Source organism: Gobius niger (assembly GCF_951799975.1).
Source record: "Gobius niger genome assembly, chromosome: 1".
NCBI lineage: Eukaryota > Metazoa > Chordata > Actinopteri > Gobiiformes > Gobiidae > Gobius > Gobius niger.
This window is the reverse complement of record NC_136852.1, coordinates 42,735,151-42,756,762: the sequence shown is the minus strand read 5'-3', so window position 1 is coordinate 42,756,762 and position 21,612 is coordinate 42,735,151. Positions and strand designations below refer to the sequence as shown.

The following is a 21,612-nucleotide window of genomic DNA, read 5'->3' as shown; positions in this document are numbered from 1 at the left end:
AAGATCAGGCTCTAACATTTGCACCAGTGTTTGATCTGAATGCACTTAGAGCAGGGGTGTTAAACTCATTTTGGGTCGCGGGCCAAAATTCAGCTCTTATTATGACAGTGGCGCAGATGGTAGAGCGGGTCGTCTCATGATCGGAGGTCGGGGGTTCGAATCCCACCTCCTGAAAGTGCACATTGTCGTTGTGTCCTTGGGCACTTCACCCACATTGCCCCCAGTGTCTGCATACATTGGTGTATGAATGAGAGTATGAATGGGTGAGTGGATCCTTGCTGTAAAGCGCTTTGAGTGCCTAATGCAGGTGGAAAAGCGCTACATAAGTCGAGACCATTTACCATCATGTTAGTGCCCTCTGCTGGACCCTCTTTCCTTTATTTTTTATTTAATGCCCCCTAGTGGCTAGAATGAGCATCCTGATTATCCTTTAAAAATTCATAATTCCGCACAGGAATGGGTGTGAGACTTACTTTTTTTTCTTTTACATACTCTGGATTTTATGTTCTACAAGGCAGGGGCCGGATTACATCATCTCACGGGCTGGATCAGGCCGTGTGTTTGACACCCCTGACTTAGCCCTTGTGTTGCCTTTGCGGGTCATTTTGACCGTAAACAACAAGCAATTCACAAGATCAGAAACTCTTTTTATTAGACTTTGACAATTACATAATCATGTCCCAGCGATTACTTTGACAACACATTTCAATTAAGTCTGGACAAAAAATACTTGACAAGACTCATTGGTTTCATGGTTTGGTAACTATTGTGGTAGAGCTCTACTTTGGAGGGCTTATCTTCATGGTAAAAGACTTCAGGGAATTGTAGTAACCTTTCCATGTTTTCCAAATGGTGCCAACGCCATGAGGACCGGCTCCCCATGTATAAAGACCGTTCGGGTTGCTCAGGTGACAACCCTTGTGCCACCACCCGCCGTAATAATGCTGAGCGCAGTTCCAACGATGATGATCCTGGTCCTTGTCAAATGTGGAGAACTTCATGCCATTGTGATAAGTGAGACTGTCTCCTGCAGAAACACAGACACTGTGTTATTTTCTACTGTTGATACTGATGCTGTTAATGTTGCCTCACAGGGCTAAACACTAAAACCTGATCTGACCTGCTCCTCCATCTTTGAACCAAGACACTGTCAGTTTGTATCCGCCACATTCGCTTCCAACAGAGAAAGAAGAGTAACGAGCGTGGGCTTTGTTCCCCTCAAAGTCCTCCATTTCCACCTGCAGCTTCCGTGGTTTAAGTGTGAGTTTATGCATGTTCTCAAGACCTGAAGACATTCAAAATATCTAAACATGACGAGCCGAAGAATTTATTTTATTTAGTCCTGGATTTGTCTTACCAAGCCAGTATTCTCCATCAGCGTCTCCAAACCCACCCACAAACTGATACCAGGGTCTGTAGAAGTTCACTGAACCGTCCTTGCGTGTCTGGATCACCTGAGGACACAAGTCTGGTGTTTATTTTAGTAAAGTCAACAAAATGGGCAGATTTGTCTATACAGTGCCTCTCGTAAGTATTCATACACCTTGAACTTTTGCACATTTTGTCATGTTTACAACCCTAAACATAAAGATTTTATTTTGATTTTTTTTTTACTTAACGTTCACACACAAGTTACAGACAAGTGTGAAGTGAAAGCAAAATGATACATGATTCTGTTATTTTTCAAAAAATAGAAAAGTGAAAAGTGGGGCGTGCACAAGTATTCATTCAGCATTTTCTGAGTGCAATGATTTGCCTTTAAAATATTCCTAATGACTCCAGAATGTTCACACCTTGGCCTAACAGTTAAATAGAGGCACCTGTGTGTAATCTACTCTCAGTATAATTTCAGCTGTTCTTTTGGGCCCTCAGAGCTGTGGTCGGAGTGTATTGGTCACTAAAACAACATCATAAAGGTCAAGGAGCACCAGAGAGGTCAGTGATAAAGCTGTGGAGAAGTTTAAAGCAGCATTAAGTTATACAAAGATTTCCCAAGATTTAAACATCTCCCGGAGCAACTGTTCAATCCATTGTTCGGAAATGGAAAGAGTAAAGCACCACTGCCAACTTACCAAGACATGGCTGTTCACGTAAACTAACAAACTGAACAAGGAGACACTGGTGAGAAATACAACCAAGTGCCCCAAGATAACTCTGGAGGAGCTGTGAAGTCCTGCCGCTGAGCTGGGGGAATCTGTATATGGGACAACTATAAGTCTTACTCTACACAAATCTGGCCTTCATGGACGAGTGGAAGAAGAAAGCCATTATTGAAAGGAGGCCATAAGAAATCCCGTTTGAAGTTTGCTAGAAGTCATATGGAGGACTCAGCTCCATGTGGAAGAAGGAGCTTTGGTCAGATGAGACAAAAATTGAACTTTTTGGCCCAAATGCAAAACGTTATGTATGGAGCAAACCTAACACTGCTCATCGTCCTGAGTGCACCATCCCCAGTGTCAAATATACGGGGGGAGCATCATGCTGTGGGGCTGCTTTTCCTCAGCGGGGACTGGGGAGACTGTAAGAATAGTTGGGAACATGGATGGAGCCAAATACAGGGACATTTTGGAGGAAAACCTGCTGGAGTCACAAGAGAACTGAGGCTGGGGCAGAGATTCACCTTCCAGCAGGACAATGACCCGGAGCACAAAGATAAATCTACAATGGAATGGTTCAATAAAAACATATTAATGTGTTAGAATGGCCCAGTCAAAGTCCTGACCTAAATCCTATTGAAAATCTGTGGAATAATCTGAAAACTGCTGTTCACAAACGTTCTCCTTCTAATGTGACAGAGCTGGAGTTGTTTTTTAAAGATGAATGGGCTAAAATGTCAGTCTCTACATGTGCAAATCTTGTAGAGTCAGACCCCAAAAGACTTGTGCTGTTATTGCAGTAAAAGGGGGTCCCACAAAGTATTCATTCATGCTGTATGCTGTACTTATGCACGCCCCACTTTTCACTTTTCTATTTTTTGAAAAATAACAGAATCATGTATCATTTCGCTTTCACTTCACAGTTGTCTGTTACTTGTGTGTGAACGTTCAGTAAAAAAATCAAAATAAAATCTTTATGTTTAGGGTTGTAAACATGACAAAATGTGCAACTGTTCAAGGTGTATGAATACTTACGAGAGGCACTGTATATATTGATCTACATAAGCGCCTTGTGCAAACTGATGTGAAAATGCGGAGCTAAGAATATAGCAAATGAACCAACATTACAAACCTCTACAGCGAATTACTTTTTGGTGTAGAGTTTATATAATTATTCTGAGTCCGAGTGGATACCAACCCAATGGTGGGTTCAGGCCGAGATTTTCCCACTGTGTCCTTGAGCCAGGTCAAGTTCAGGATCAACCAATGGCCGCTGGCTGCTCTGCTTTATGCCCACGACACTAGAGACCACCATTGCTGTAGTACCTCCATATCGCCGCTAGTGCCCCATTGAAAAGCATTGGAGTTTAGTCACGTTAAAAACAACTTTGGTTTCAATTTTTTCAACACTAGACTAGGCTAGATATTCCTCCTGAGATAACGCTGGGTTAGTCACAATTAAAGAAACCAGGCTGGTTTTTGTTAGAAGAATTTTTGAAATCGCGTACTTAATGAGGGTCGGACTGTTAGCATTGGAGCAGCGCGAGCTACACGTCACGCAAGGGCCGAGTCTACAGTGAAGATCCCGCCCTTTTGCCCTTATTAGGAACATGCTTCGTCAGAGCTGGGGAGGGGGAGTCTGTAAATCCGCCATGAATTCCCCCACGACCGTGGTCATTATGGTAAACGGGGAGGAGTGAGCATAAGACGTCCACTTTTTCATGTTGTGTCTATGGTTTGGACACAACATGAACCCGCTGGGGTTTAGTCGGGCTGGATATTTTGGACCTAATCTAAACTCTAATTTAGTTCATTAACTGAAATAAAAATAAAAAAAATCATTTTTGCTCCTTAGGTTCACCATTGGAGAGCATTATATTCCTACAAACATGGCCACCAGGGTCTCACAATGGGGCTGTTTACACGGTTACGAAACGGCAGTGCGTTGGTGTCGCACTCACGTGTCTTTCACATTACAACACAAGTTGTGTCACCTGACACCAAGATCCACTGGAAACTCTGGAGGCTGTTCTCGAGCTGTACATGCCAGGCTTCTTATATTTACATTAAGTCAAATACTGAATCAGTAAATACTTTAAAATATCTTACTTTTACTATGCATCAGAAAGACGCACCATCCACTGTCGAGTCTCTTTCATTGTTCCACATGGGTTTTATTGACACCTCATCATTTTTGTGTCAAAGCAGATTGATTGATTGATTGATTGATTGATTGATTGATTGATTGATTGATTGATTGATTGATTGATTGATTGATTGATTGATTGATTGACGTTTCCTGCAACTGAATTCTTACATCCACAAACACACGATATTCCATCTTGTGTGGCTCGAGCTAATTCCTTTGAAAGCCATGGTCTGGCCTATGTAGTTCTGAAGGAAGTGCACTTTCTGATGTGTCAAATGAACTGTGAGTAAAGTGTCTTCAGGAAACATTTCTGAACAATAACTGCTATAGACATAACCTTAGTTTAAAGCACTCACTGTCCATCCTCCATCTTTCATGTCACAGTAAACCTGAGGACAGAGAAGACATCAAAACATCAAATTCTGTTTTGTTCAGCTGTATTTTGTACAGCCCAAAGTCACAACAACAAAAGGCTTTCCAAATGTTGCTGATTTGAACAAATACAAGAACAGGTCAACAGTGAGACAGACATCAAACACATGTAATGTTCGACTGTAGAGGATTGTCCCTGGTCGTGTTATAAATATGATCCAACTGTTCCCACTGACAGTGAACTGGGTGTGTCTGAGTTATTGCTAAAGTTCAAGAGATGGAAATGTTGGTTGAAATACAAAACCCCTTTAAAAAAAAACTGTTTTATTTTACCTGAACTCCCATTTGGAAAGCCGGGTAAATGGTGTAGACTCCACTGTGACTTTCTGGATCCCACTGAAGGATGTCACTGCAGTCTGTAGGTTTCCCCGCTTTGCTGCAGATCAACAGCGGAGCCACAAACAGGAGGAGCACCACAGGCTGAAACACAACAGAGAAATTCAACAATGAAGAACATGAAGATCAAAAGAAAAATATTGCCTGACCAGCTAAACCTCTACATGCTTGTTCAAAGTTGTGTAGTCTGGGAGACTGTGTGATCTCAGTGATTTCCCGGTCGGCGTGACTGACAGACGGGATCAACCAATTAGAGAAACGCTGGATATGACGCATGAACAAGCAGCAGGAATCCTTTTAAAAAACTTCCTTTTTCACGAAGAACGCTTCCAACAGTGTTTCTTACTCTGGTTTTAGGGATTTTATGTTTTCGAAATGATTTAAAACAGACTAAAGAGCAGAGGAAAACAGTATATCAGTCGCCGTGCCACCATCTTTAATGTTCTTTATTATACGGCTCTTCACAACGTAAGTAGAAGCTCCGTTGATTTGAATGGGATTTCCCAACGTTCTACCGGTCATTATTTTCTGATAAAGGACCTCTGAAAAAAATAATGACCGCTGCCCATGGCAACGGAGTTCGTGCTTTCATATCACTCCGCGCGTACGTAGTAGCGACACTATCTGTCCCCGTCACTGCCAGAGAAGTTGGGGGAATTGCTCGTGAAGTTAGCGTGAGTCTGACTTTCAATTTACCCAAAGATTCAGCACCATTCCTCCAACTGCGCCTTCAACTAAGCAGCTAGGCTAGCTGCTAGCCTTGCTGCTTCTAGCCTAGCCAAACGCTGCAGCGCAACGCGCAAACTTTTGGGAACTATTTGTCGCGGATGTCATTAAATAAACCTTTCGGCCTTCATAAAAGTGTACGAAGTTTATGTTGTGTGTGTTCAGTTGGCAAATGGCCGTATAATAAGCGGGATAATGTATAGAACGCTGGTCATTATCGGGAAAATAAGTACCTTCAGGGCGAAACAAGACCCCTCCGCTTCGCGTCGGGGTCCGGTTCGCCCTGTCGGTACTTATTTTCCCGATAATGACCAGCGTTCTATACATTATCCCTTACTTAATGTTTTGGAAGAGTGCAGTGACAACTCCTGCCTCTCGGCCCGTGACTGAACTGATAAGGGTAAACTCGGGAAATGATTGGCTGCGAGGAGCTGCCCAGACGGTTCTTCTTTTGAAGAGAAAAGAGGAGTGTCCTGCAGGCCAGGCAAAGAAAAATGTAATGTCCGAGGCACTCTGATAAAGTTAAAAGTCCTTGAACAGGGGACGCCAGTGTGTTTCGACCTGGCATGGTCTACATCAGGGTTTGTAACATCAGAAACACAACAGGTGTGTTAGATAGAAGGTGAAGGTCACGTGAGGAGACCATGTGAGCCACCATGGTAGCCCAGTTTGCAAAACGGATGTATAAAAACAGGAAATATCTTACAAAGGTTTTTTTTAAATCTCTAAAGAGAGAACATGAAGGAAAGAATATAAATGTAAAAACCCACACCAAGCAAAATGCAATGTTGAATATTACAAACAAGGATCAGATCATCTGACAACATGCAAAAATATATGTCAAGCACAGACAGGACAAAAAGGCTTTTAGAGACTAAGGGCCAGGTCTTGTGCCTGGTGCAAGGACAGCGCAAACTCTAAAGGGCTATGGTTGTCTTCCATTCCTTTTGATCTCTATGTTCTGGCGGGTTTTGTCCATGAAGAGCACCTGATCATCACCCCCACCCTGCATTATATCCAATGAAGAACATGCAAAGGAAAGTTGGATTTCCACACTTACCGTCATTGTGAGATTTCAGATGTGTCAGCTAGAAACAAAACAGAAATTCTGATTAAACAATTACATTTACAGAGAAAAACTCAATCAAGTGAACATGTTATAGTCTGTCCTTCCAGTGTGGAATTCAGGAGGTTAAAGACTTACTTAAGATGAAAGCTCTTCTCTCTCCACAGTTTGAACTGTTAATGTGCTGCAAATGCCATCCCTTTTATACAGTTCCACAGGTGATTTGTAAACGGGGCCGGCTCTGTTCAACTTCCTGTTAGGATGTGGGCTTTTTATGGCCTCCTTTCAATAATGCCTTTGTCCATGAAGGCCAGATTTGTGTAGATACGACTTATAGTTGTCCCATGTACAGATTCCCCCAGCTCAGCAGCAGGACTTCACAGCTCCTCCAGAGTTATCTTGGGGCACTTGGTTGTATTTCTGACCAGTGCTCTCCTTTTTGTTTTGGTGGACGGCCGTGTCTTGGTAAGTCTGCAGTGGTGCTTTACTCTTTCCATTTCTGAATGATGGATTGAACAGTTGCTCCATGAGATGTTCAAATCTTGGGAAATCTTTGTATAACTTAATGCTGCTTTAAACTTCTCCACAGCTTTATCCCTGACCTCTCTGGTGCTCCTTGACTTTCATGATGTTGTTTAGTGACCAAAACACTCCGACCACAGCTCTGAGGGCCTAAAAGAACAGCTGAAATTAAACTGAGAGTAGATTACACACAGGTGGCCTCTATTTAATGGTTAGGCCAAGGTGTGAACATTCTGGAGTCATTAGGAATGTTATAAAGGCAATTTAATGCACTCAGAAAATATACTTATGCAAGCCCCAATTTTCACTTTTCTATTTTTTGAAAAACAATGTATCATTTTGCTTTCACTTCACAGTTGTCTGTTAATTGTGTGAGAACGTTCAGTAAATTCTAAATAAAATCTTTATGTTCATGGTTTTAAACATGACAAAATGTGCGAAAGTTTAATGTGTATTAATACTTTCGAGAGGCACTGCATGTTCTTACCTGAGCTTAGACGACTTGATGCGTACCTGTCTAGTCTTTGTGCGGGCCCCCACAACGACCAAAGATGTTGTTGGCATTTGGCCTCTCCCAATGTATTCCTATAGCTCCAAACGGAGGTGAAGTAAGAAGCTACCACGCTCTTCCACGGGCACAAAGACCAGACAGATATGTATCAAGATTGACGATTTTTTATTTGTCAAACCATGTGAATGGTTTGAAATGATGTTTCTCTCATCCTTGATTGTGGAGCAGGGGGAGGGGGAAGAGGGGTGGGAGGGAGGTCAGGGAGTTCAGCTTCCCGATGGCCCTGTGTACGAAACTGTTCAACTCGTCTAAGCTTAGGTAAAAACATATCTTATAGACATATCTGTATAGAAAAACGGTGGCCAATTCCTTTAAAGTCTCTTCTCTGAACCACAGAGAAAAGTTCACACCTAATAATAATAATAATAATAATAATAATAATAATAATAATAATAATAATAATAATAATAACTAGAAATGCAATGGCTGCGCCATTGCGATTGACTGCGGAATTGCGGGAAGCGAATGCAGAAATTGCATAAACTGTTCAAATTGCATAAATTGCTTAATTTGCATAATCGTATTTGCATAAAGTGGTAAAATGCAAGAATGGGATAATTTGCATAAATTATGTAAATTGCATAAACTCTTTAAAATTCATAAATCCTAAATGGCATAAACTCTTAAGTTGCATAAACGATTTAAAATGCATAAAGTGGTTACTTTGCATAAATTGTTAATATTGCATAAACTTTTATATTCCATAAACTGGTCAAACTGTTGAAATGGCCTCAGTGCTTGATTGGCAGAAGCACAAATGGCTGAAAGTCCTGGAGTCTCCCCATTGGCTGGATTCCCCCCATACACACTAATGCAAAAATTTCAAACTCTCGTAAAAAAAAACTGGAAATCTGCAGAAGGCCAATTTTTTCTCAAAACCCACAAGTTGCAGAAGCTGAACATGCACAAAGTGCAGAAATTGCATAAAATTCAGAAAAAAGTGCAGAAAAGCATGGATTTGCGGCAGCCCCATTATAAGTCAATGGGAAAAATCTCCGACATTTTGGCCGATTGCGGAAAAAACGTAAATTGCAGAAGTCCCAAAAGTAATAGCACCCTTCTCCTCAACATGCGGAACGTTTTGATGCATAACTTGCATAAAGTGCACAAAGCATGAAGGTGCTGAAAGCTCTAGAAAATCGGGAAAAAGATGGAAGAGGAATAATAATAAAGAACATGAAAACCAATAATTGACTGCGGAAGAATTCCGCAGTCAATCAATAAAAATAATAGGGTGTGTTGTTACCGTAAACAGGGCTGGGTTTGTTCCTCATACTTGATGTTATGAGTAACGTGCGTCACTCTGCACATGACATACAGCTTTTGTTTTGACCAGAATGATTTAACCAGATAAATAACACTGGACCCTGACCTGGCAAATCCTTATAGGACTCTTGCTGTTTGTCTTTGAAAATGCATCAAAAGATCCTTAAACAAAACCCGAGCAGCGCCAGCGGAGTCTACTCCATCTATCCGTTCGGCGAGCGATTCTGTGTCCAGGTACGTAAAGGGACACAGGATGTTGCGTTTTTTGTGCATTAATTGCATTGCAAATGGATGTGGAGAACATGGTCCACTCGGACTCCATGATTCCAACCTCCCTTGGAATCTGGGTGAAGCTCTTCCGGAGGTGGGAGTTGAAAACCCAGCTGACAGAGGGATCCACCAGATGTTCCCAACAGACCCTCACAGTATGTGGTGGTGATCAGTTGACAGCTCAGCCCCTCTCTTCACACGAGTGTCCGAGACACGCGGCCGGAGATCAGACGACACAAGTACAAAGTCGATCATCGACCTCCTGCCTAGGGTGTCCTGGTGTCCAGTCCTCTCCGCACCCGACCCCGACGGACCAGGAAATGCAAACTTTTGGTTTTGTAAAAAGTAATTTAAAAATGTGTTGAAAAATCTCTCATTCTTCTGGAATTTGACAAATAAAAATAATTTAAAATGTGTGTTTGTATGTCAATATATGGTTCTCACTGTATAATAATGTTAAAGCAACTTGTCCAACAAAACTCATATCAGCAATTTTATACTTTTATCAAATTATTATTTATATATATTATATATATTTGTCAGAAGGGTCAATAACACGTCAGTATCAAAACCTTTTTGATCCAGCAATAATTTCATGGTACTGTAATTACTAGTAAGTTATTGCCCAACTCTGGTACGATATAACTACATCAGGGTATCTATTTCAATCCCAAAGTCAAATTCAAGACCTCTTTTAAAAACTTTAAGGCCTCCCGGCATCATCAACAAAGGTTTAAATTCTTCCACTTCAAGCAAGGAACCGGCAAAATTACACTTTCCCTCTTTTGACTGACTTGTTTAAGGGTAGTTTCGCAGAAGGGGGGTCATCAGACAAGGAGGACCACACAACTTTGAATACTTTTTAAGATCACGCAGATACCCTGTTTATTATTCTCACAGTGCAGATAGAAACAATATAAATCAACATGCCAATCCTTTTCCATTCCATATAAGTACACAGTGATTCTGGTTGTCAGACAGGTCAGACAGGATCTAAGAGCGAAGAGTCTGTGGTTCCGTATATAAGAGACGGAGAGTCGTGTCGAGCTGCAGAAGCTTCGAGGTAAAGAAAAGGTAAGACAAAGATCTTCAATTTCAGTCGCCTGAATGAACCATAATGGCATAAGATACAAAGTCTTTGCGTTGAGTAAAACAGTTTTAATTCTCTTTCAGATTGACGATAATGACGGTAAGCACAAAGGCACAGTTTGAAATGTTTCTGCAGCAGTGAGAGTCAAAGGACTGTGTTGTTTCAGCCTGTGGTGCTGCTCCTGTTTCTGGCTCCTCTGTTGAGCTGCTGCAGAGCGGAGGTCAAACCTGTCGACTGCAGCGACGTCTTTAAACAAGACCCGAGCAGCGCCAGCGGAGTCTACTCCATCTACCCGTTCACCGAGAGATTCTCTGTCCAGGTACGTCAGGGACACAGGAAACGTCTAGGAGTGACCCAGAGCTGGACCTTATGGTGCAATAATCAGAATAAGGAGAGCCCACAGTGTCCCCCACTGCTCCAATGGAACATGGCCTACATTTTGCTGATGGACAAATCTAAAACGGTTGAATGTTTCATCATTATGCTTTATTTACTTGAGTTCAGGGTTAGAGCTGGAGCACAGATGCTGATGTGTCGGCGTGAGCAAGAAAGTCTATCTTTAAAAATGTTTTTTATTCATTATTACATTGTGAAAACTCACTTTTAGAATCTCATGTGTTGCAGGTCTATTGTGACAGGGAACCAGACGGAGGAGGTTGGACAGTGAGTATTTTCACTAAACTTTAGACCAGTTTGGACCAGTTCAAAGCAGACTTGTGTCCTCAGGTGTTCCAGAGGAGGATGGATGGTACGGTGAACTTCTACAGAGGCTGGGACCAGTATGTGGCTGGATTCGGTGATGCTGGAGGAGAGTACTGGCTGGGTAAGGTTAGGGCTGGTTTACACTCTCAGTATAAGTTAGTGCTCCGGATGTGAAGCTGAATCGTATGAACCTCCTCCTCTGCATTCACATTGTGATGTATTTTCCTTTAATAACATAAAAAGTTAAAAGGCCCTAAAACAGTAAATCTCCTGGAAGAAGGAGACTGAAGGCGTCTGTGTCGGTTTCATTTTGTAGCGCATGATGACATTCAGGAGCACCTAAGTTTGAAGACCGGGGTAGGCAATGAGAAATCTAAATGTACCACAGTTATCTGAACACTTGTTGAAGTACAAATACATTGAAATATTGTCTATTCTTAAGAAAAAGTGCTAGAGAGGGACTCCTAGACCCCTCCTTCAGGTCTATATAACATATAATACTAATAATGGTGGAAATTGGTTCTTTGGTTTGGGAAACTGCGGGAAGGCTCCGCCCTCCATCTCTTTATTTAGAAAGAAATTGGCCTGTGTCCAATCAAACTTGCCTAGTCCTGGTTTAACATTCAGCTCTCAATCCAACTGATCTGATTCTTTTCCAGGGCTAATGGTCATCCATAGGATCACAGCCAAACGTCCCCACGAGCTGCTGGTGGAAATGGAGGACTTCGAGGGGAACAAAGCCTCCGCTCGATACTCTTCTTTCTCTGTTGGAGGCGAATGTGACGGATACAAACTGACAGTGTCTGGGTTCACTGACGGAGGAGCAGGTCAGTTCCTAGAATTTTTGCACTATATGACTTAACTATATTTGTCTACCCTGTACTTTCTGTGCCATAGCCTAAAAGGAATGAATGAATGAAGAACAATTCATTTAAATCAATGAATGACTCGATCAATGGTTTTGTACAGCCCAATATCACGACAGGAGTTTCCTCACAGGGCTGCACAAACCATTAAGGCAATAAAACAGAACCGTAAACAGACAATGAAAAGTTGAGGCAAATGAAGCATCCAGGCAAACATTAAGTCCAAATAAGTGTGAGCACCAGGTGGCGACGAGCCGTGTGGGTGTTCCCCGTCCTTAGACTCTCCAGCACGGCGAGGAAAAACTCAAAAACCCAGGGGTAGAAAAGAGAAAACCTCGGGGAGAACCACAGAAGGAGAGATCCACTCCCATGGACGGACAGGCTATAGAGACTCAGGGCCAAAGGGAGTCCCACAGCAGAAGGGCCAAGATCGCAGAATGTCCAGTCCTTGTTGGAGCTTCACTTCTTCTTGTCCCATCCCTGTAGGCGTGGTCCGTCTGTTTGGCGGGGTTCCTCCTTTCGATCTGAAACAGTCACCACTCCCAGTCCACTCAGTCCCACTGGCAGAGGAGTGAAACCATGAAAACTGGGCTCAAGCACTGAGGAGGCGCCAGGACTCCCCAGCACCTGCTACAAAAAAAGGTGCTGCAGTGGAGAGGGTGACCAGCACTGAGTTCCTGGGTGTGAACATCACAGAGAACATCTCCTGGACCATGCGCACTACATCGCTGGTCAAGAAATGTTTTCACCGTCTCTTCCTTCTCCACAAGTTGAGGAGAGCCAGAGTCCCAGCCTCCGTTATGTGCAACTTCTACAGAGTAGTCGGCTGAAAATATGGTTTGACTCCAAAAAATTGCTACAAAAGATTTTTCAACGTTTTTTCTGTAGTATCAGGTGTGCTTAACATACTAAAAGTCTACCACAATCTGACCACTGGAAAGGTCTAATTTTCAAGATGGCGTCCAAGAGGATGGCGAAATCCCTCTTGCCCTGAGTGTTGTTGTCAGATTGTTTCAGGTTTACTGAAATAAAACAAAACTTTCTTTTGTGGATAATGTAAAAGGAACTCTCTCATGTATTTTGTTTTTACAGGAGACAGTCTCAGAACTCACAACGACATGAAGTTCTCCACTTTCGACAATGACCAGGACACTTCTGAAAACTGTGCTAGAAAGTTTCTCGGTGGTTTCTGGTATGCCTCGTGCCACAGCGCCAACCCCAACGGCGTTTATCTGTGGGGCCTCGACGACACTCACTATCGTATTGGGGCAAGATGGGGCTCCTGGAAAGGCAGTTACTCTCTGAAGTCATTCAGCTTCAAGACACGTCCTGTTCAGTAGCAACAACAGCCCAGATTCTGCAAAAGACAGATCTCTGGATAATTCTGAAGCACAAGAATGTACCAAAAACATAATATGGAATAAAATTAAGCATAAAAACACATGATTGGTGTCTGTTGCAGTGTTTAATCAACTCGGGTCGACAGATGTGGGCGTGCCTTGTAAGGACCTTTGTGTTGCTTCTAATGAAACTATACTATATGTAGCAACCGAGGCTTAACTTAAATCAAAAGTGTAGCTACTTTAAGAATTACCAACAACGCCACCTTGGATTCTGGGCCCAAGGAACCACAATTATTTGTTTACAAGGTCACAGGTTCGAGAGGAGCGTGAAAATGGACAGATATCAAAAGTTATTCTATAAAATACTTTATTTTAGTTTCATAGGAAAAGCATTTTTTGTTAAATTTATAAATCTACCTTAAAATCATTTAACACACACAACCGCATTCACACTCATTCGTATCCACATCCACTCAAACAATGAAGAAAATAAAACAAAATCTGATAATCCTATTGCAGTGTGGCGCTCAGGGCCAAGCTCCACAACTTGGAGACCAGGATAGGAACGAAGTATTACAGCAGCCGTTGCGTATTCGGGCCACGCAGATGGCAATAGCCTTGTTACCTTGTTTGTGGAGGAGTAGTTTGTGAGACCAGCGGGGAGCGCACTCAGGTGCGGGAGCCCTCGCGCCCAGTTCAATTGAGTTCAGTTCAGTTCGTACGCAGCTTTAACTTTGTGCGCCGGATGGGCGCTTACTTTTAACCAAGCGACCAGCAGTTCGAAGCGATCACGACCATATGGAAAAAGAAGAGGTAGGAACAGGATCCGTCAATTGAAGCACTCCGCACACGATTCGCCCGGTCCTCTCTCAATACGACCGCGTTGCACCGCATACGCACGGCGAGGAAAAGCCCCAACGCCACAGCCCACGGGGACGGCAGGTAGAGCACGCGCACGGCAGAGGCGTGAGCTCGAGAAGACGCCAACATGCAAAGACGCCAACATGCAAAGACGTATGCGGCGAAAGCGTAGTTCAGTTGCGCGGCCTTACACCTTGTGCAACTGAATCGTGTGTTTGGCACGAGACGCCGGTGTTCGAGTTTATGTGGCCTTTAGATGGTCTGGCTATGACGTATTTCCGCTCCGTTGCTCGCCCAATCACACGCTTATGCTACTGGATTAGCTTTAGAAGTAGCACCGCTGCGTTTATTGCATTATTTCTATCGCTCTTGGTGTATTTCCCTTCGGAAAATCATCTCCCTGTGCGGAGGACATGTTCTTCTCTTAGCCTGATCTCTGTGGCGTGAAATATCTCCCGATATTCTGTGCATTATGAAAAACAAGCGGACTACGAGTTGATCTCAAGTTGATCTGCGCTGCACCTGTGGACTGAGCGACAGAGCGGGGAGGGGAGGGGGAGAGAGATGAGCGCCTCCTTCACGCTACTTTGTCATGACTCATGTGGAATCGGATTTAAAATCAACTACCTATAGTGATTGTTATCATGCAAAACAGCTAATATCTTCACTTGAAACATGCACAATCAATTAATATATCCAGCTGTCTGCTAATACAAACATAAGGGTTGTGAATGGAATTATGGCCAGCAGAGGCTGGGTAAATGAGTTAATGCGAGTCAAGTTGAGTAGGGCGAAATCAGGTAATTATCAGGTAATTTGAGACAGCAGAAGCAAATGGCCTATGACTTCTGTTCTAAAAAAGCGTAAGCCTGAGTCAATAGCCTTTAATTCTTGCTCTGGGGTTAAGGATAAAAAATAAAATAAAAATTCCCCCCAACATGGGTCTGAGAAATGACATCTGCCCTCTGCCTGATTTCATCACAAGAGTCTCATATTTAAGTGATTGAAACACTGCATTATCTATTCTATCTTACAATCATGCATTGTGCTGGAGCAACACATTATATGTTTATTGTTTCAAAATGCTGTGTATATTTTTACTTGTAACACTTTTAATGCCGTCCCAAATAGCAATAGAATTATATTTTTCACCTGGTTATTCATATATTGAAGTCATGATCAAAAAAGTAATTTCATTAATCTCAACAGTAATTGCGCTGTGGAACTTGCAAAAAGTGATTTGAATCGCTGAGACGTCTTCACTGGACAATTCACAAGCAAAAGTCACAAAAATAAAAATAACAATTGACCCTACTATTCACATGAAGTATAGGCACGTTCACTTGAGTAAAGAAAATAGGAACTCGTGACACTGTGAATACATCTTTTAATTGACAAAACTTAATTTTGACACATCGTGGAGACTGAGGTCCTTCGGAGTGAGCACACTTCTGCTCAGGACTTTTTATGACTCCTCGGTAGCATCTGCTGTCCACTACGCTGCTGTGTTTGGCTCCGGGCAGCACCATAGACATGAACAGACTGAACACAACCAGAGAATATTAGTGAAGCTCACATCCATCATGTTTTTGATGGTAGGGGAAACCAGAGTACTGCCTTCAGTGTTCCTCTGAAACGGTGCACCACCTCCTGGGTTTCTCCCTGTTTCAGAGCGTGGTGTTCTGCATTGTCAGCTCCTTCACCTCCTCCTTCCTCATCCTATGAACCATATGGTAACATATCAGTGTCACTTTATCAAGCACTTAATTGTAAACTTTGCACTGCCAATTTGTCGTTTTGAAGCTGTTTGTTTTTGCAACGGTGGCGCAGTTGGTAGAGCGGGTCATGATTGTAAGGATGTGGTTTGGAATCCCAGCTCCTGCAGGTGCACACTGTTGTAGCCTTGGCCAATACACATCACCCACGTTGCCTCATCTGCGTACATTGGTGCATGAATGAGAGTGAATGGGTGAGTGGTTCCTTGCTGTAAAGCACTTTGAGTGTGATGAAGGTAGAAAAGCACTATATCAGTTATTATATTTGTTTGCACACCCATTTTTTTTTACACATACTCCTGCGGGTTGCTTCTATCCAGTCAGCCATGTAGGAAAAAAACAAATCAACTATTTAGAGTAAGATTGTGTCAGACATTTCATACGGCAATGGTACAAACATTAATGTCATTAATGTCAATTTTTGCATTAGGACATTTACTAGGCCTGCCGTTACGACTGAGTGTAGGCTACATCTGGTTGCAACAGCAACACAATTTGCAGCCGCTTTTCACATGTGCCACAGAATGTAATGTATAGGCAGACTGAAGGCCTATTTTGTTCTCTATGATATGATGTTGTAAGTTGTAAAAATAATAATAATCATCTGCCATCTCAGTGATTTGATCATTATTTACTATAAACTGTAAATGCACATTCATTTATTGCTGATCATAGGTAAAAAAAAATAAAAAAATAAAAAGTATTAAACTGGTAAGTAAGTGTGGCATCTCATGACACTGACAACATACAGTACAAGAAGATTCATCGAAGTTTACACTCATTCATTACACTTACAAGGAACTAACTTAAAGTATTAAACTAGTCACTTACTATACGTACTGAGCAGCTACGTTGAAAGAGGTAGGCTACCACAAGTACAGCAAAGTGCTTAATATATGACTGCACAGGACACAAACTGTTTGTCATTCCACATGACAAAGCACAGCGGCGTGAAGTAGACGCTCGTGTCTCTGCTGTCTGTCGGTCTCTCTCTCTCTCCCCCTCCCCTCCCCGCTCTGTCGCTCAGTCCACAGGTGCAGCGCAGATCAACTTGAGATGAACTCGTAGTCCGCTTGTTTTTCATAATGCACAGAATATCGGGAGATATTTCACGCCACAGAGATCAGGCTAAGAGAAGAACATGTCCTCCACACAGGGAGATGATTTTCCGAAGGGAAATACACCAAGAGCGATAGAAATAATGCAATAAACGCAGCGGTGCTACTTCTAAAGCTAATCCAGTAGCATAAGCGTTGTGATAGGGCGAGCAACGGAGCGGAAATACGTCATAGCCAGACCATCTAAAGGCCACATAAACTCGAACACCGGCCAAACGCAGCAGCTCAGTCCCCAGGCTAAGCTATGCGACGTCAGAGGCGAAAGGGAGGGCTGAAGGTGCGTTGGGGCTTTTCCTCGCCGTGCGTATGCTGTGCAACGCGGATTTATAAATTTAACAAAAAATGCTTTTCCTATGAAACTAAAATAAAGTATTTTGTATAATAACTTTTGATATCTGTCCATTTTCACGCTCCTCTCGAACCTGTGACCTTGTAAACAAATAATCGTGGTTCCTTGGGCCCAGAATCCAAGGTGGCGTTGTTGGTAATTCTTAAAGTAGCTACACTTTTGATTTAAGTTAAGCCTCGGTTGCTACATATAGATACTATAGAACTCCCTCAGGAAAATATGTACAGTTGCAAGCAAAATCCTAGGTGTTCCTATGAAGGGTCTGCAGGACATTTATTTTGCTCGAGCTCTAGATAAAGCAGACATAATATTATCGGACTCAAAACATCCTCTGTTTAGAGAGTTTGAGCTGCTCCCCTCAGGTCGAAGGTACAGGAGCCCCGCCCTGACTAAAAACAGGACCAGGCAGTCATTTGTGCCACAAGCCATTTTACAATTAAACAATATGAAGAAGCCAACAGTGATTTTTATTCTGCATAGCTGGTCTGTCAGAGAAGGTTTTTAAGGAATTTAGATACCGATTTTAACAAAGTTTAAACTGAGGTTGACAGGCCGTGGTTTGTTTTTTGTATGTTGTCAATGTTTGGATTTGTCTGCTGTGGTCACTGTTGTATTTGTGTATTTCCACTCACTGCAAATTAATTTCCCCACGGGGACAATAAATTTCTACTACTACTAGCTACAAGCTTTTAATATCCTACATTCAGTCACCTGTAATTCAATCGGCCCAGGTGATTTCAAATGTTAAGGTAATGTACTCGTATAAAAATAGTGTAATATACAGATTATGTGTTTAATAACAGATCTGCTTCATTTCAGCATGACTGCAGTTATGCAGTATAATACGGTGACTATCCTGTATGTTAATTGCTCAATGTCCATATGTCATTTTTCCTTGTTTGAGTCAGACGGCCATTTTGTCTTCAGCACAAGCTGTTGATAATACGGACACTCGAGTCAGTATTTTAGAGACTCTGTTCCAATGGTTTATTTTTCCCCTCACTCTTCACCGTACATAGTGCAGGAGGACCCAGGTCGTCGCTGTATTGTTTTTAAATAAAGGCATTTTTCCTGTGACCAAACATTGTCATTGTTACACAAATCATTTACAAGTAGCGCATATCGTTCGTGGTGGATTACCATCAGAGGAGGGTAGTTACCATCAGAGGAGGGTAGTTACCATCAGAGGAGGGTATAGTTACATTTACTTGAGTACAGGCTCCTTCAGTTACTTTTTATCAACTGTATTTCTTAGAGTACACATATGGTACTTTTTAATTCTACTTGAATAATATAATGGTGGACTATCTGTACTGGAGTACTTAGTCAGCAGTTCCTTATATTTAACAAAAAGCTTGTTAAAAAGGGTGTATTATGCTTTTTTCAATCACATAGCACCAGTCTCTATCACACTACAATGATGAGGAAACCTTCTGTTGGTCTGTAAATGCAGTAAATTAGAATAACTGCCTTGTAAAAAACTGCTCTCTCAAAATGGCTGTAGCGAATGTCTTGAAATAGGCCTCTGTCTCTTTAAGAACCTCTGACCCTTTCCGACACGGACTCAGGCAAACCCATCCCTAAAATGGCCGCCATCAGAGTTTTTACAGATTACTCAAAAATACGTGAATGTGCCAAGGCAACACTTCAGGTATTTTTTTGATGAGGGAATGTAAGTCCAATCAATCAGACTACAGGGGGATTTTCTTGACATTAAAGCTGATGTTCTGTCACAATGCGATAAGTATTCGAGAACAGACGAAACATTTTCACCTTTTCCATCCCAAATTTTGTCCCTAAACCCAATTTTTTCCCAATGTTTTTTTTTTCTTCAAATTTTTTCTCCAATTTTTCCCCCCACATTTTTGTTCCGTATTGGAGATGAACTCGATATTCTAAATTTGCAGATCTTCCAAACATCAATTTCAATATTGCTCAGCTGCAATGCCAGACGGGCTATTATCTGTAGTTTTATTTTACACAAATACCTGCTCCTCCGTCAGGTCCATCCTATTCTATTCTAAGAAACACACAATCTGTGAATCACACCCAGGACACTGCACACGCAAAGTTCCAAGTCCAGATCTCGAGACGGGTTGTCTTTTCTTCAAAGGAACGTCTCGCTCTTTATCTCTGTCCCTTTGTCCCGTTACAAAACATCAACTTCTACTGAGCAAAACAACAGAGACGACTGAAAAACAAGGATTACGGAGCCTAAAGGTGCTTTTCAGAAATCATTCAACAGATTCCAGGGATCCAATGTTCTATTATCTGTAACAGGTCATGCTGTATCGTCCTTACTACCACTTTAAGTTGGGTGTGGGTTTTCTTGTGGGTGTGTTTTTCTTTGCTGTGGGCCAATGGCCATGCTTTTTATGTTAAGTGGGTAGTATTAGGGGCGGGACTCAAATTATATAAAGCACCTGTGCACCTTCTGCTCCCTCTCTCTCCCTTGGTGTTCAGGTCAGTCTCCTCCAGCAGCAGCACTCACATTCACATTAAAGGCACAAATAATAGTAAAAATGGGGTGGTTAAGTTATTTGTTGCCTCTCTCTCACACTCTGTCTCCCTTGGTGTTCAGGGTCGTCCAGGCTGTTAACGAGTCGGCTCCTCTGCAAGGACCAACTGGGGCACACTGGGGACCAAGCACCACACCAGCTGTGCCAGCCGTTACGCTGCAGAGCCCCACATTGCCGACCAAAGCCTGGACCCCCCAACCAACGGGCCCGCCATCTTCCAACGCTCCTCCTAGCCTCAAGTTGGCCCAATCATTCCACCAAGCTCCTCCTACTCCTCCGGGCACCAGCTGAACAACATCTGCCTAACCTGCTCCTCGATTTTAAGTGATTTTATGAAATAAACGAACATAAAACTTTCTCCTGGTCTTGGTCTCCTTGTACCCTGGTGATCGACCCAGAGGGGGTGTTACATTATCCATCTTCCGTTACAGAATAAAAAATACAGTGCTTAGTCAGAAAAAGGTCATTTAGTCCCCTGTAGTTTAGCCATTACTTACAGAAATGCAATATTTTAAACCCATTGGATACAACTTTTGAGCAAAATGTGTGTAAAACGGACAGAAAATGTTGTGAAATCTTAATCAAAACCTGCAGCTGAATGTGTTTTGACCTATATTTTTGGATCTCTGCCTGCTGGAATCATAATGTTTAATGGAATTTCAAGCATTCAGACAAGTAAAGTTATTGCTTTTTAAAGGGCCTATATCATGCAAAATCGACTTTTTGGAGCTTTTAGCCATGTTGTTATGCTATTTCCTTAAAAACACCCCCAGAGTGGTTTGTGGCTTCATTGACGCAGCTCTCAGTAATCCTCCTGAATCCTGCTCTCTGAGCAGCTGCTCAAAAAAATAATTAAAAAAAATTAAAAAGGATGTGCCCGAGGAGCTTCCAGGTCAGCTGAGGCCAAAACAAACGCACCCCTGAGTGTCTGAACAGATCAGTCATGTTTGCGCTGCAGCTGAAGATGGAGCTAACTGGACACACCTGTTCTTTATTCTTACCTAATGATGTCACGGAGAAAAAGAAGCGCGTTTGGCTACGAGGACGGGAGTTTATTCAACTTTTTTAAGAAGAGGCCAATCGAAGTTGTTTTTTTCTCCGGGATTCAGCGACTATCAGCCAAAATAGTGTTTCTCTGTGACTGTCTCTTGATGGATGTTTGGTGAACCTTCGCCAGAACCAAAGTGAATTAACTTTTATAACCAACGCGAGTCCCATAATGTAAACAGCGATGGACCAGAGCGGTGAGTCAGTCCAAACGCGTGTTAGCTTGTGTGTTAGCATATTAGCATGTGTGTTAGCCATTTATGAAGCTGTGTTGCAGATGTCAACTCCGTATAACTGCCTTATTGCTGTTTATTTATATTACGGTAAAGTTGTATGTGCGGAGAGAGGGGGCGGAGTTAACTGAATCGAAGCGTTGTGTCTTCCGGGTTTGAAAAATACCTCCAGAAAACACTTATATTTATCACAAAAATGAGTGCTCCATAATGGTAGAGGTACAATATATCATATAAATGTCTATACTTAACTTTGGAATGGCTAAAATTGCATG

The 21,612-nt window shown here is 42.3% G+C and overlaps 1 protein-coding gene across 1 annotated transcript; it reads left to right on the top strand.

The window, feature by feature from the left end:
• Positions 1-9,311: 9,311 nt before the first annotated feature.
• Positions 9,312-20,348, top strand: LOC306974350 (microfibril-associated glycoprotein 4-like; the record flags this gene model as incomplete). Its single annotated transcript, XM_079571541.1, has 8 exons — positions 9,312-9,398; positions 10,608-10,640; positions 10,691-10,843; positions 11,149-11,187; positions 11,251-11,347; positions 11,886-12,053; positions 13,185-13,428; positions 20,120-20,348. 8 exons carry the CDS (start codon positions 9,312-9,314, stop codon positions 20,346-20,348), a joined length of 1,050 nt encoding a protein of 349 aa, XP_079427667.1.
• Between the last annotated feature and the right edge of the window lie 1,264 nt (positions 20,349-21,612).